This window comes from Galeopterus variegatus, unplaced genomic scaffold (assembly GCF_000696425.1).
Source record: "Galeopterus variegatus unplaced genomic scaffold, G_variegatus-3.0.2 Scaffold15, whole genome shotgun sequence".
Classification (NCBI taxonomy): Eukaryota; Metazoa; Chordata; class Mammalia; order Dermoptera; family Cynocephalidae; genus Galeopterus; species Galeopterus variegatus.
Window position 1 is genome coordinate 1,372,039 of NW_007726126.1, and position 15,589 is coordinate 1,387,627.

The window sequence follows — 15,589 nt, forward strand, 5'->3', positions numbered from 1 at the left end:
AAACACAATTATTTCTCCTGTTACTTAATTACAAACAGACATAAATACTCTGGATTCTGACATCTCAAATCGTTTTAAATTCTAGATCTGTATTTTGACATATAATGAAAGGAGGGTCACATTCCAATTGTGTGTTAAGCAAACCCAAGAGTTACAATTGTATATTGGGGCCATAATGACTTCACTAAAACAAGACCTAAACTTTTAATTAACCTGCCAAGACAGATTACAATTCATAGCTCATAGGTAATGATCACAGACAGCTGAGACTCAATGCCAGAGACTCTTGGGGAAAGATGGATTAATAGCAACATCAGAATCAGTCTGTTTTTGTATTAAAGAAAAAAAACCCGGTATTCATTAAACAATCACTGCAGCTTGAAGGGAGACAGATAGGTCAGAAAGTCAGACAGAAAGGTGGAAGGAGAAGGAGGATGGGAGCGAATATTAACAGCTTCCATTTATCCAGTGCTTATGGGTAGCCCAAAACCTGTGTGTTGGGAACATATAGGAAAATAGTCAGGGCCCCTCAGGTGTTCAGAATCTTGCCAAGCATTTGATGTAAGTATGCACGTGTGCCCAGGTGTTCCTTGGCTATTATCTAATGTAATTGAGCATGTGCACCCAGGTGTCCTGGGTTATGGACTCAAGAATAAAGGATGAGTGGCTCTGATCCACAGGGTCCCCTAGCCCCGGGATGCACCCCCCTCAGGTGGGGGGGGGTTATGGGGCAGACGCTACTGCTGTTGGAGGTTGTTGCTGGCAGGGCCCCCAGGACCCTCTGAGTAGGCCACCTCCGGACCTGTAAGCTACTGGACCTGTAAGCTGCTGCTGCTGCTGAGGATTGAGCTTGTGTCGTCTGCCAGCAGTTCCTGGGATCTTTCCCAATTACCTAGCATGGACCTGCGTGTGAGGGGTCTGGGGACCCAGTCTGTACAATGGGTTTGAAGGGCCTGAGCTCTAGATCTAACGATGTAAATGGAAACTTAGTATAACTAAAATAATGAAACAGTTTGGCTTTAGTTAATGATTTGCCTTACTCAACAACTTGCATAGTTGTGTAGCTTTATGCTGTGCTGAGTATTTTGTATTTCTCTTTCTAATCCTCACAATGGGATCTGCATTACTCTGTTCTCCAGACAAGAAAAATGAAGCTCAGAGAGGTGACATGACTGTCCCTGACCCCTGACACAGGATGATAAGGGAAGGAAGGAATGGAAAGCAGCTCTCATAAGGCATTTGTTTTCAAAGCTTTGCTGACAGACCGCCAGAATCAGCACCACCTGGCTCAACCTCAGGCCCATGCAGTCATGATTTCTGAAGACCCAGGAATCCAAATTTTTACCTAGCTTCCCAGGTGATTCCTTTGTTCAACAGTGTTTGAGAACCACCCATAAGGTACTATAACCCTTTGCTACCCAAAATGTGGTCACAGCAGCATTGGCATCACTGGGTGATGCTTAGAAATGCAGAATCTAAGGTCCCACCCACACCCGCTGAAGCAGAGTCTGCATTTTAATAAGACCCCACAGGTAGTTCATAGTACATTAAGGTGTGAGAAGCATGGTATAGCCTATCCTTACAGGGTTAAGGGGAGATGAAGACAGGTTTCATCATTTAGGTGAGAACAGAGGAACCAGAGGGAAAAGCAAGGCCATCTCGCTTATTATGAAGAACATGTTAGCAAGCTATGACAAGCTAAGAGTCGGGAAAGGTACTTCACTGTGCCTATGTTTTATTTCTCTTAGATGCATATCCTAATTAAAAGTAGCTTTCTTTGGGGAGGGGAGTGTTGTATTCATATCCTTTCATATTTACACTCAGTTATTGAAAATAAAGAATTATGATTGTAAAATTGAATTCTGTGCAAGTATGACACTGCTTATTTGTGAACTGTGCCTAAGGCAAACTGAGCAACACTGTGACTTGATCGTGTCCCTAAACTGAAGCCATCATGTCCAGAAAGAGAAAAGGAACAGGGATTGTGGGCCTACAAACACTGCAAAGTAACAAACAGTCTAATTGACGGTGAGGGCCCACACCAGACCACTGGTGACAGGGGAGGGGGCTGTGCCATTAGTTTCCTTGTTACCAGTAACACCGAGCTGCAGCCTCACATTCTAGAATCTTGAGAAACAAAGGGCTGGAAAAGCTATGTGATTTGTGAAAGGTCACAACGCAAGTCAGTGGTAGAGATTCAGAACTGAATTGCTTCTGCTTTCCACTACACCTCACAAGAAGGTGTTTGGGGAGGAAACGAATAGCCCTGCAGCTGCCAAGACCATGGATGCTGACAGTCCCCCCGGCGGCAGTCTGGGCAGAGGAAAGGCCACACTCATGCTCATTCTCTTAGCAACTGAGTGACACTGTATGCCGGGAACTGGGTTGGGTGTTGACAACGTGGAGAGGACCATGTCTGAGTCCCTGCCCTCCAGGTGCTCAGAGTCCAGCAGCTAGGACAGACACCTCCAAAGCAAGGACAGCACAAAGTGGTATTTCCTACATCGGAGCTGGTTGCCTGATGGTTCCTACCTCCTTCATTGTGCCAAGATGTTAGACTATTGAGGCTGTGTTTATAGCAGAAGCTTAATCATGCCCCATATTTAAAGGAAAGGTACTGTCTCAACACTAAGGGCAAAATTGTAAATAAGAGGGTGTAAATCTACATGACTATGCCAGTTGTCAGGGTGAAGCAATAGCTATGCTAATTGTATGGCTAAGCAATTCATAACTAAAGCCAAAATGTTTCGTTATTTTAGTTACGCTAAGTTTTATCATCTGTGTTGTCCAGGCTAGGGGTTAGGGCTAACAGAGACCCTTCAAACCCACTGTACAGACTGGGTCACCAGACCCCTTACACAGAGGTCCATGCCCTCGATAATTGGGAAAGATCCCAGGAGCCTATTGGCAGATGACACAAGCTCAGTCCTCAGCAGCAGAAGCAGCGGTGGCCTCTCAGGACATCATGGGGGCACTGGCAGCAACAGCCTCCAGCAGCAGTAGCGGCCTACCTGTGACACACACACACACCCCCCACCCCCCGGGGGAATCCTTGCGGATCCACATGGACCAGAACCCCTCATCCTTTATACTTAAGTCCATAACCCAGGACACCTGGGTGCACATACACAATTACATCAGACAATAACCAAGGAACACCTGGGCACACGTGCATATTTACCTCAAATGCTCGGCAAGATTCTGAACATCTGAGAGGCCCTGACCGTTTTCCTATATTTTCTCTACAGTGGGAAATGGCTTGAAAATGACTACTGCTGTTTAGAAGGAAGAATGAGGGTCTTGCTAGAGTTTTGGAAAGCTAGTACCAGATACAGAGATTTTCCTTAATCTATTTTTCCATGTCAGAGACTCCCAGCCAAGGGTTGAAAACAAAGGGTTTTGAGGTGAACTTTAAATCACATGGAACCCATTCCCAGGTTTTCTGATTAATGGGGCTATGTTTTTCCGTAAGTTTCATTTTCCTGTAGGGGATTTTATCTCCAGGCTGTGTCATAGTGCTTCCAACATAAACTCAGGAAAAATGCTTTCTGACCTCAACCACCATGACCATCATGTCCTACAGCACACTGTGGTGACCTAAGGGGCGGGGGGCAAATTCCGTGGAATGTGCTGGTAAAGAAGAGAAATTCTTTAGGGCACCAGGCTACCCAGACACCCACAGGCTTCTGGGCTGAGTGCTGAGTCCCTCCTCCACTGGGAGGGACCCTGCAGGAGTTAGGCATGTGTCTAACACTTCAGGTGCACTCTCTGTCAGAGATCAGGACATCTCTGTTCTCGATGAATCTTCATCACTGATTACACTGTTCATCCAGCCCATGGCACTGCTAATCTCACTCTCTCTTCAAGCCTTTATCTTTTCTCATCTGCCAGGAGTTGTTGACTCCAAAACAAACAAAAAAGCCAAAACCCAAACAACAGCTTAGTGGGTTGAACCAAGAGAGACTCCAAAGACAAACAGGTGGGAGAGAAATGCCAAAAAAAGAGGTGCTGTCTCCACGTGGCTTGTCACCCAGGATTCCTGCCTGGTGCTCAGTCCCCCTCCCCCCCCACCCCATTGTCCTTGGAACCCAGTCACCATGCTACATGCCAAACCACACACAGCATGAAAAAGGCCAAGGGTGCTGCCCTGGGCTCAGGGGCCAACAGAACGGCCTTCCCACCCCTCCTAACTTTCCCTACCCCACATCTCCTGCCAGACTCTGGGTGGTTCGTACAGCTCTAATGTCCCCTTGTCAGCGTCAACCCACCCAAAGAGACAATATCCCACAGCCTCCAGAGGGTGGAGCTGCCTTACCAATGGCAGTGGTGAGGAAGGAAACCACTTCAGACTCCTTCCCATCATTGTAAAAAGCCAGGTGCCAGATGCCTGAATCCAAATACTGGATGAAGCCGGTCTCGTGGCTAGAGGGGGGCACAACTCCCCGAGACTGGCGCTGGGGTCCTTCCAGGCTCCGTGCCTCTTGGGTCAGGAGCCTCCTTCCATCCAGCAGCTCCACAAAGTCAAACTAAAGTACAAAGAAAGCATAATTAGCAGGGGGTCTGCTCCTGGGGAGGACACAAACACACACTCACTGAGAGAGGCTAAAACTGCAGGAAGATTGATCAACCAACTCAAACTCCTCTCCAGACCCCATTTTTTTTTTTCATGGTAATATTCTCCTGACTCTCTTGGGAGTGTGGCATATGGATTAGTTTGAGTCTCATTTTGTCTTAATTTCTGTTTTGTAGGTAGTGACTCTTTACTGGGCCGAGTTTGTACCAAGGACAACCATGTCTTTTCAATGGTGGGCATGTGATTAGAAACTCAGCCACTTAATGACTGTTTGAACTCCCTGCAAATAATGATGGGAATCTCTGGGGTCTGGGACTGGGATAGGAGTGCTGGATGTAATCGTAATGTCAGTCATGTGCAAATGGAAATTTGGTTTATATCTATTTTCCTTTCTAAATGCTCCAGTTTCAGGGAGCAAATTTAGGGGAACTAAACCGGATTAGCTCAAAACTCTATCAATAATTACATGCTGTGTCAAATGCAATTGCTGATTGATCTGAGACTTGCTTGTGTGAAACTCCAGAGAAGTCAGTCATGCAGTGTTAACAACAGGTAGGTGGTTAAGTGCTACTGGCCTACTAGCACACAAATTGAGTAGTTATCTATCCAGCTAGCTAGCTTTAAAAAAACAAACAAAACAGCTATTTTTCCTAGCTCATGTAAAACTGTCTGGAGGTATGAAGTCCAGGACTAGCACGGCAGTTCTGCAGTTTTCAGGGGCCTGGGATCCCTCAGTTTCTCTGTGATTCCATACTTAGCAAATGTGCCTCTCTAGCTTTTAACTAAACGTCTTAAATAACTATGGGGCGAGGAAGAATGCACTCGGCCTGGGAATGGCCGACGGATGCCTATGATGTATATTACTCCAGCCCCATAGCTGGGAGGGACTTGCACAAGTCTCTGTTCTCTACTGGTCATGGCTGGTTCTATGGCAGTCATCTCAGACAAGTTTTTTAAGTGATTCTGGTGTGCATGTATCTGAGTAAATGTGCAACCTGAAGAACTGCTATCTGAGAAGGAATGCAAGAGACTAGAGACGTAACATGCTCAGCCAGGTCCTGCACTAGCTGCCTTACAAATGTAATTCTTTACTCTTCACAATGGCCCTGCAAAGTGGAAATGTTATCACGATTTTATAGATTAGGAAACTTGCTCCGAGAGGACGAGTAATGGAACTGAGGTACATAGCTGATAACAAGAGGATTCAAACTCAGATCTGACTCCAAAGTACATGTGTTTTTCTCTAGATCACATATCCTGGGTAACTTAACTTAGGAGACTGGATAATAGTAGAAAGGCTATTGAGAGATTTCCTAGAATTCCTTCCTCTTAAAAAGCCCAGGGACATAACCATATTCATCTTAAAGGTAGGGTCTGAGAGAGGGCAAATGGATGAACAGGCTAGAAAACATGAAATTCCTTCAGGCTCGAGGATCCAGTCTGGGTTTCATAACTTTGGGGTATGATTTGAGGTGGGAGCACATGAGATCAACAGGGTAAGTGGGATTCTGGTTACCTGTGTATGCGAAGGAGGAAGGCCTTTCCTGCCATATATGCCAACCAGAGCTGCCTTTCCCAGAGACACATTGAATTTCAGATGCACAGGATGGTCTATGAACACCTGAGATCTCCAGAAAGTGCCAGGAGGAATCTTCTGGGAAGCCCGTCTCCCCACGTCGATTTCTCCAGAGTCTATAAAACTGTCCTCTGGAAATAAACTACTGGGCTTTCCTACCAAGACACAGGGAAAGGAAGACAAGGGCATCTTGGTTAGCAACACGTGAAACAAGGAACCGGAGCATCTGAACACCCAGGCCCCTCCTCAGCCTTGCTCTCCTGCCCACAGTGTCCTGCTGCCAGCTTCCTCCTCCACCCCCCCCGCCACCACCATGGAGGAGTAAGAAAGTCCAAAACTTTTTTTTTTTCGGTGATGTTCAAATGGTTCTGCTAAAAATATGCATTCTTCTAAAGCAGTATGGGTCCTCCCTGACGGCCATCTGTTTACTGCATAATTCCACAGCTTGTTAAGATATATTTTGATCCTAAAAATAATCATTTGTAGTTACATGAGAATAACTGATTGGGGGTGTGTGTATTTATGTGAAGGGGTGCTTGGTAAAATAGAAAGGACAGAGGGAATGAGGTGTTGATATTAAATTTCCAACTCAGAAAGATTCCCCCGATAGTAGGAAGTGTGACTCAAGTGGAATAAGGTTATTTTAAAAGTTCACGAGTTTAGGTACAAATTGGAAGCCAAATTCTGAGGCTAAGATACGTGGATGTGGCTTTGTCTTTGGGGCAGGGTCATGGTTGGAGAAGATGAGGAAGAGGGTACTTCTGAAGGGAGAAACCATTTCTGGAGAATGCTTCTTTGTCTTTGTAGGGGGGTGAATATCATGTTTGTGCTAAAGTGGGCAAATTGAGGGAATTTCTCAAATTCATACACAAAGTCCATGTCATACTTGGAAATTCAACCCAGACCCTGGCCTTGTGCCAAGCATCCATGCAGGGGGTCAGGAGTAAGGTCTCTTGTCTGTTTCTGTCACCAATCAGGTGAGTGACAGCTTTTTGGGGGTACCACAAGTGGCAGGAAGGAAGGCTGTTATCTAACTTCCTCTATTTAGTAATTAAACACACTCATATGTGAAAAATATAAACCTTAACTTCCTGCCATATATCAACCTTTTGAAGGGTTGGGACGGAGCTGGAGGAGACTGCAGGGGTGTTGGGAAGACCCCTTCGGACACTGAAAAACCGAAATCAAGTCAACAGGCTCCATTTCATCTGCCATTAGAAAGGAACCCCTGGGTATCCTGGTTCCAAGGTTTTTTGTGTTGTTGGAGATGTCTGAAGAGACACTTTAGAGACAAGAATTCATTTGTGAAAGAAACACGTTTGTGGAACTTTTTATAAAAAGCATTTGGGGAGTAATAAATTAAAATGTCTTTTTTTCCCCTAGCTTTGTAAGACTCCTTACAAAGCACATTTGATGCTGAAATGGAGCTTGGCAGGGCATTGTTGTAGTCATAAAATATTTTACTGTTTTAAATAATAAAATTCAATTTAAATGTTAAACTTCTCCATATGTTATCATTCCCTTATAAACTCCTAGGCAGAAACATCAGGTTTTTAGCTTCAAACCATTAAAGGTTATTTTAATTAAAAATATGCTAACAAAAAATGTTAAAAAATGCACATTATCCATAAATGCACCACTAGTATTCTGTGATTAGCATGTGAAAGAGATTGCATTTATTCCTTTATGTAAGGAATGTGCCCCAGACTTTTACCTTGAAATATAGACACACAAACCACTACACTGTGATCCACAAAGTTCAAAGACAGAAGTCACGTTCACAAAGCATTAAGATGGGAGGGAGTTATTCACATTCTTCCTGATCTGATTTTTCGGTTCCCAGTACCACAACCCTTTTATATCCAGGTAGAAAACAGTATATCCTCAGCTTTTAATTCTGCTAAGGAGGCAGCCTAAGAGGGAGTATGAAACAAAAGCAGTGTGAGTTCTGAGCTTGTTATTTCCAGAAACTGCAAAGAAATAAGCACAGAACTGCTAATTCCAAGAACTCATTTCCTCTGTAAGTAGGTGGGAGTCAGAGCTGATAGGATTTGAGAATTGTCTGCATTCAAATAATTCCCATGTCTGAAAATAAGTAACGGAAAACTGCTCCCCCATTTTAGCATGCTGCTGGAGAGCCCTGCCGTTCATTTTCTCCTCCAGTGAGCACGTTTTTAGAGATGGCCTCTGTGCCAGCTAAGTTCTGTGGCCTTATAGGTTGGAGGCCAAGCCCACAGACTCTCCAGAGGTCTGCAGGCCCTAGAGGCATAAATAAGTTGGCTCTTACCCCAAAGGTGACAAAAGAGGACTTTTCTTTTCTAGCACTCTATTTCACCCAGGAGGGCCATAGAGGAGGAAAAAAAAAATTGTCTTTGGTATGTATACAATGAAATAAAATAAATTCTGGTGAAATCAGGTGTAGGGTGTACCCCCCAAAAGGACCTTGAGTCTGTGAGGGCCTCTGGTACCCAGTGGTCTCCACATTGGAACCTCCATAGGGACGGGATGGGGGCTGTTGGGGGAAAAGAGCTAACAGCCTGCTGATCACCTCTACCTGCTGGGAAAGAGGGATGAGACGGGCTGGACTAAGGGTTGGCAATGCGAAATGCCTCCCTCCTTTCTCACCTTTTAAAAACCCTTACTGCCTTTCCCTTCCAGATCCTGTGAGATTCTTTGTCCTTAATTCCAAGCACCAAGCTGTGAGTATTAGGATGTACACTGTCCCATGACAAAGCAAAACCCACCGACAGTGAAGTAACGAGGAGGGGAAAGGGTTGAGGCAGCTGGAGGAGAAAAGTCCTGTGTATAAAATTCTTCCTATCCCTTCCTACATTCTGGAAATAATAACCACCACCACAACAATAATGATAATATCAGTAGCAGAAATACTAATAAAGGTAGAGGTAGTAGTATTACTAGTCATATTAGGTACCATTTAATGAGCTCCACTACATTGGCAGACACCTTCATGTATACCAGTTCAGTAAATTCTCACACTATTAAAATCTATGTACTGAGGCTCAGAATATTTAAGAAACCATTTGGAGATGAAGCCATTTGGGGCCCCTATTTATTTATTGGAATATGGCTTCCTAGAGGATTAGATTGATGAATGATTAATTGAAACTCTACAAAGACATTCTCAGTGGTGGCGGGGTACAGTGATACTCTTAGAAAGCCAGAGTCCAGTTGAATTCACAGCCTCTGCAGGCTAAATATCAAGGCTAGACCAGGTAAATCCAAGGCCCATTTAAGAAATTCCTGGCATCCTAGGGTACAAGAAATTGATCATTTTCATAAATTAGAAACCTGCAAACAGGCCCCAAAGTTAAAAAGCGACAGTCAAGGTCTCAACACATTCATGAGGACATTATAACATCATCGGGTGTCACCAGAGACTTAACAAACAATGCAAAGAGCTCACAATGAGTCCCCCAACAGTGTGATTAGGCTTCATAGGGCAGGTTCCACTGGTCACAGTCCTTTTCTTTGTAAAGTAGACAGATTCAGGCATCTTATAGTGATGCTGTGCAAATATGCAATCATGTCTATAAAAATTTCTCAACAAACTGCTGAAATGATTGGATAGCTCAGTCAAATAAGGAAGGTTTGGAAGAACTGAAATTCCATGCACTTCCCAATAACAGTCTTTACTTTCTTGAACTGAGACCTATCTATATATGTTCTAAATTCCTAATCAACTAACATTCTCCCCCCTCCTTTCACCTTTTTGGTTCTTTCAATGCAATAACTTGCACAAAGAGTCCTTTAGTTTCCTTAGCAACTGTTTGAAATTTATTTGGTTATCAAAATAAGCTGAGCCTGCATGCAGCAATTTGCATGGTTCATACTGATGGGCAATTTTGATTTCATTGCAGAAAGAAGAAAATGCTATCCCTAGCCCACCAATTGAACCATCAGAAATGCTTATTTATTCAATGCTTTTTACCTCTTCCCCATTAATGCATAACACAAGTTCTTGTGGCTTACTTAGAAAAGCTGCTATATCTGGTTTCTGTCCTGTGACAACCTGAAATGGTTATAGCCACTTTGAAAATACAGTATGAATTGTAGTTGATTTTATTCTCAAAGACATAATGAACATTTACAATATGGGGATTATCATATATTCAATGTGTATAACTAAGAATATATATTCTTTTAAAATATTTAAAAATATGCCAAACCTTTGCAGAATCTATGGGGGTGGGGGGGGGGAATGTTAATTAGCCTGGATTTCTGGGGTTTTAACAGCTGATACAGCATGGCTTAGAATTTGAGTGGACACCAGAAGGGAACTAACATTTGCTGAGTGCCTCTTCACCATTAGGCTTTGAAAGGGTTTTAAGGCTTAAAATCTTTGCAAAGGAGAGGACTGGCTTTGCCCCTCAAATAGTGGGCAGAGATTCTGGTTTGGCTCTGTGGAAATGCCCCCAGTTCTCACTTCCCTTGCAGATGACCATAGATAAAGAGTTGACTTTGGCCTTCAGGATCATCATCTCAGAGGTCATGAGTAGATACTCTAACCAAGCATATGCCACCCTGTTAACCAAACTTATAGCTGGAAGGCAATTCCTTGAAAGGACAGAGAGGCTCAGAAGACATGATTCCAAAGTTAACTGAGATAAGAAGAAAGAAGATGTAAGCAGTGAAGGTTGGGGGCAGCTGTAGCCACTCTGTGTCTGAGGGGACACCAGAGGGATAAAGCAGGTCACAGCAGATGCAGGAGATGGGGCAGCCACACTGCCCAGAATGACAACCAGGCTGGCCTCTTAGCTCAGACATCTTTCCTGGTGCCAATTTTTGTGAGTCTGTGCCACTCTTGGCTGACAGTGAAGGAATCTGTGTCCATAGCATGTTAGAAAAACCCCTAAGAAATTCAGAACATGGGTCTATGAATGTCCTGTTCAAAAATACCAAACCTCAAATGCCACCACCACTTCCCTCATTGATAGAGAAATGCCTGTGTCTTATTGTACAATAGGATTTCACATCCACATCTCTTTCAGGGTCTTGTAACCTTGGGGTGAGTCAGGTAGGAAAGCTTACGATACAGCAGAAGCTCTGAAGTCAGACCTGGGCTCATATCCCAGACTCCACCATTTACTGGCTGTGTGACTCTGGCCAAGTCACTTAATGTGATCCTTAGTTTTTGCATCTAGAATGGGTATGAATAATTATACTTACCTCACAGGATCTCTGTGAGGATTAACCGTGAAATGCTCTTGACAAAAAGCTTTGAGAAAAACATGCTGCCTAAACACTAATGGTTATTGTTTTTATTGCAGATGAGGAAATGAGCTCAGGAAAATTAAGCGGCTTGCTTAATCACATGGTTGGTAAGTGCTAGACCACCCGAATTGGTGTTTCCATTAAACCACAAGGGTCCAAGAATCTTTTTTCATTACAACACACCCTCTGCCCACCTCAGCACACCCCACTCCCACAGATGCCTATTCCTCCCATGAGGTTTCTCCAGAAGAGCTTGTCTTGACCCCACATAGAGATGGCCACCCCAGCAGTGTGAAAACCCAGAATGCTTCACTCATGGCATGGGATGGGATACCAGTGAGCACCAGGAACCCTGCCCGAGCCCTGCTATGAGCTCTGAGTGACAAGGAACTGCGATGAAGACACAGGTGGACTGGCAGCCGGCATGGAGTGCAGAGGGATGGAGGAAGCACCAGAGTATGGAGCTGTGAGCCGGGCACATGACGCGAATGACGGAGGCCTCCTCGGTTCAAAGGCCGACACAGAGGACTCACGACACGGACAACGCAGCAACCCTACCTTCTGTGGCTCCTTTGCCTTTCCTGTCAGGGGTCTCTAAGCCAGTGCCCCCTGAGGGATACAGGGAGACGTCCGTTGGCACAGGCCAACTGCTGGCTGTGTCCTCCGTGATCTCATACATCTGCCCCTCCATCGGCTGCAGGTGCCAGTTTAGGCCAAACAGGTGCATGGCTGTGGTGAGCAATGAGAAAAGTCATCTTTTTCTGCTGGAGGTGGAAATGGGACTCCCAAGCCATAAGGGAAAGGGGGGTGGGGTGGGCAACGTGGGCATTCAGTTCACTTCAACAAACAGCCCCTGAAGAGAGTTCTTGTAGTGCCAGGCCCTGCACAGAGGACTGGGGGCACAGAGATGCCCTGCCCTCGAGGGGCTCACAGTCTAGTGGAGCTGGGGGTGGGGAGAATGGGGGGGCTCAGGAGGTCTTGGCCTTTTGCTTTGGAAGATAAATACCAATCTAGGGGGGAAAACTGCAATTTATATTACAAAGAGTTAATTTCCTTAATATAAAATAACTTCTAAAAATAATAAGCAAAACCCAACAACTCAATAGGAAAACAGGCATAGAATATGAACAGACAGTTCACAGAATAAGAATAAATGGCTCTTAATCATATGTAAAGACTCTTGACAATACTTATAGTAAAAGAAATGTAAGTTCAAATAATAAGCAAAACCCAACAACTCAATAGGAAAACAGGCATGGAATATGAACAGACAGTTCACAGAATAAGAATAGAAATGGCTCTTAATCATATGTAAAGACTCTTGACAATACTTATAGTAAAAGAAATGTAAGTTTAACTCAGAAATACAGTTTTTCACATATGATTTGGCAAAGATGAAAAAGGTAAAAATATATTCTATTGGCAGAGAATGAGAAGCAAGCTCTCATACTTTGCTGATATGAGCAGAAACTGGTACGGAATCTAGGAGGGCAATTTGATAAAAGTTATCAAATTTAAAATACACACACAGTTTACCCTGGAATGTAAAGATTCCAGTTCTAGAAATTTCTCCTCCAGATATACTCACACATGTTCTAAGTGATATACATACAAGGCTACTCACTGTGGCACAATTTATAATAGCAGAATGTTAGAAACCAGCCCATTGATAAGGGGCTAGCTAGATAAGTAAGTCATGACCACACAGCAAAAGAGTGTGCAACCATAGAAAAGAGTGAGAAATCTCTTTATGTGTTTTTCTCGGTGGTAAACTATAACATACAGAACAGTATATTTGATATATTACCTTTGAGTTTTAAAAAATTCCTGTATATGTGTAGAATATTTCTTGATGGATGTGAAGACACTAGTAACAGTGGGTATGTCCTATGAAGGACAGAGATGCTATGAATCGGGGGCAGGAGGGAGACTTTTCCCTACATATTATTTGTACATTTCCATTTTTTTTTTTTTTTTGTCTTTTTCCGTGTCCGGCAACGGGATCGCAACCCTCGGTGTTAGCAAAAGAGTGTGCAACCATAGAAAAGAGTGAGAAATCTCTTTATGTGTTTTTCTGGGTGGTAAACTATAACATACAGAACAGTATATTTGATATATTACCTTTGAGTTTTAAAAAATTCCTGTATATGTGTAGAATATTTCTTGATGGATGTGAAGACACTAGTAACAGTGGGTATGTCCTACGAAGGACAGAGATGCTATGAATCGGGGGCAGGAGGGAGACTTTTCCCTACATATTATTTGTACATTTCCATTTTGTACCATGTGCATATACTTCTGTTTTAAAAATTCTTTTCCAAGGTAGCAACCGCTAAACTGTCTTGTACAACAATGTAGAAGAAACTTTAAGATACCAAAGAATGAACACCGTCCCTTGAGATACACAATATTTGAGAATGCTAGGAAGCCTATTGCCAAAAAAAGGTTTGTGATCTAGTCCAAAAAGTCTGCTTAAGTCCCATCTTTGGAATGAAGACAGGCCTTGTCAATGGTCCAGACTCACCTCTTCTGGATGCCTACCCCAATTCCCCACACATGGAGCTGAATACTCAAGTCCCTGGACTTCCCACCGCAGCCTGTGTATAGCATTCACTCCTCTGTTCCATTGATGAACATAATCTAAAAGCCCACTCTACAGCAGACTCTGAAGAGCCAGAATTGAACCAGACAATTCTGATGAGCTCACAGTCAAGTAGGGAAGGACAAAGAACAAAATCTATTCAGGAGGACTAGAAGGCCCAGAGGAGGGGGTGACTGACCCACTGGGATGGCAAGAGGAACACAGGGAAGGATCTATAGAGACGTGAAGGCCCATAGTGGTTATATTTACTGAGGACCTACCATGTGACAGGCAGATGCTGTGTAACTTCTATATGTTATGTCTAATCTTCACGGCAACCACACCAGACCCGATTTACAGAGATGCACATTAAATCTCAGAAAATTAATTGAAATTATGATAATTATAAGACTATCATTTATTGAGTGCTTACCATGTGCCAGGCATTGTGCTAGGTGTATTAAAAGTAATATTTCCTTCAACTCTCACAACAATCCTAGAAGGTAAGTGTTAAAAACCTACTTTACAGATGAAGAAACTAAGGCACAAGACTAGTTAGCACATGCAAGGTTAAATGGCTTACACATGGCAGAGTGTAGACTAGGATCCCAAACTGTCCAATCCTGAAAACATACGTTATACTTTCTGGCTTGAAGGCTCAGCTCCCCCACTTTGCCACGTTGCCTCTCGCTAGCTGNAGGTAAGTGTTAAAAACCTACTTTACAGATGAAGAAACTAAGGCACAAGACTAGTTAGCACGTGCAAGGTTAAATGGCTTACACATGGCAGAGTGTAGACTAGGATCCCAAACTGTCCAATCCTGAAAACATACGTTATACTTTCTGGCTTGAAGGCTCAGCTCCCCCACTTTGCCACGTTGCCTCTCGCTAGCTGTATCTAGCAGGGTGAGCCTTATAAAGACACCCCACTTATACACCAAACCTCCTCCAAGGCTTTTAAGTCTTTCTTTAGGTAGCAACACAGGATCCTGTGAGGTAGAGAAGAGGGTGTGATACCTGGCTGTGGTTTATGGATGGTGTCACAGATGGTGGTTTTGAGGGGCTGTGTGGCTGTCTTCAAGGCAAAAAACTGTAGAGGAGCCTGGACACAGCACCTCCTGCTGAATTCTAGTCCAAACACAAGCTGTCCAGGGAACACACATGCCGTTGATTTAACCATGAGACTGTGCTCTGGTAGCAGACCCTTTGCTTTCTCTTTGGTTGCTGTGGTACAGGGGAAAGTGTGCTGAACCAGAGGTAAGAAAACCGGTTTTGAATCCTAACTGCCACTTCCTAGCTAGTACTTGCATCTGAGAAATGGGGATAAAAATACCTCAAGTAATTGTTGTATCAAATTAGGTAATATGGGGCAAAGTGCTTTGCAAACTGTACATATGTGTAATTACTGTACTTTTTAACCACGATGTCTATACTGTTGATAATATAATGACAATGACAATAGGAGCTGATATTTATGGGGCACCTTTTTAGGTACGCGGTCCTGTGGGAGGTGCTTTCCACTGCAGTTAACTTGCCTGGAAGGAGTGAATACTTCACTATTTCCAATGCTGAATTAGCTCAAATTTCTGCTTACCTTCTGTTTTAATCTATATATTGGCAACTCCAAA

General features: G+C 43.7%; 1 protein-coding gene across 1 annotated transcript in view; it reads right to left on the minus strand.

Annotated features, from left to right (window-relative positions):
• TENM4 (teneurin transmembrane protein 4) overlaps window positions 1-15,589 on the minus strand; it is a 223,589-nt gene that overhangs the window by 184,016 nt on the left and 23,984 nt on the right. The window contains exons 3-5 of the mRNA XM_008566153.1: window positions 11,940-12,110; window positions 6,090-6,304; window positions 4,316-4,526 (exon numbers count right to left, since the gene is read on the minus strand). Coding sequence (XP_008564375.1) covers window positions 4,316-4,526; window positions 6,090-6,304; window positions 11,940-12,110 — 597 coding nt within the window. The remainder of the gene's footprint in view (window positions 1-4,315; window positions 4,527-6,089; window positions 6,305-11,939; window positions 12,111-15,589) is intronic.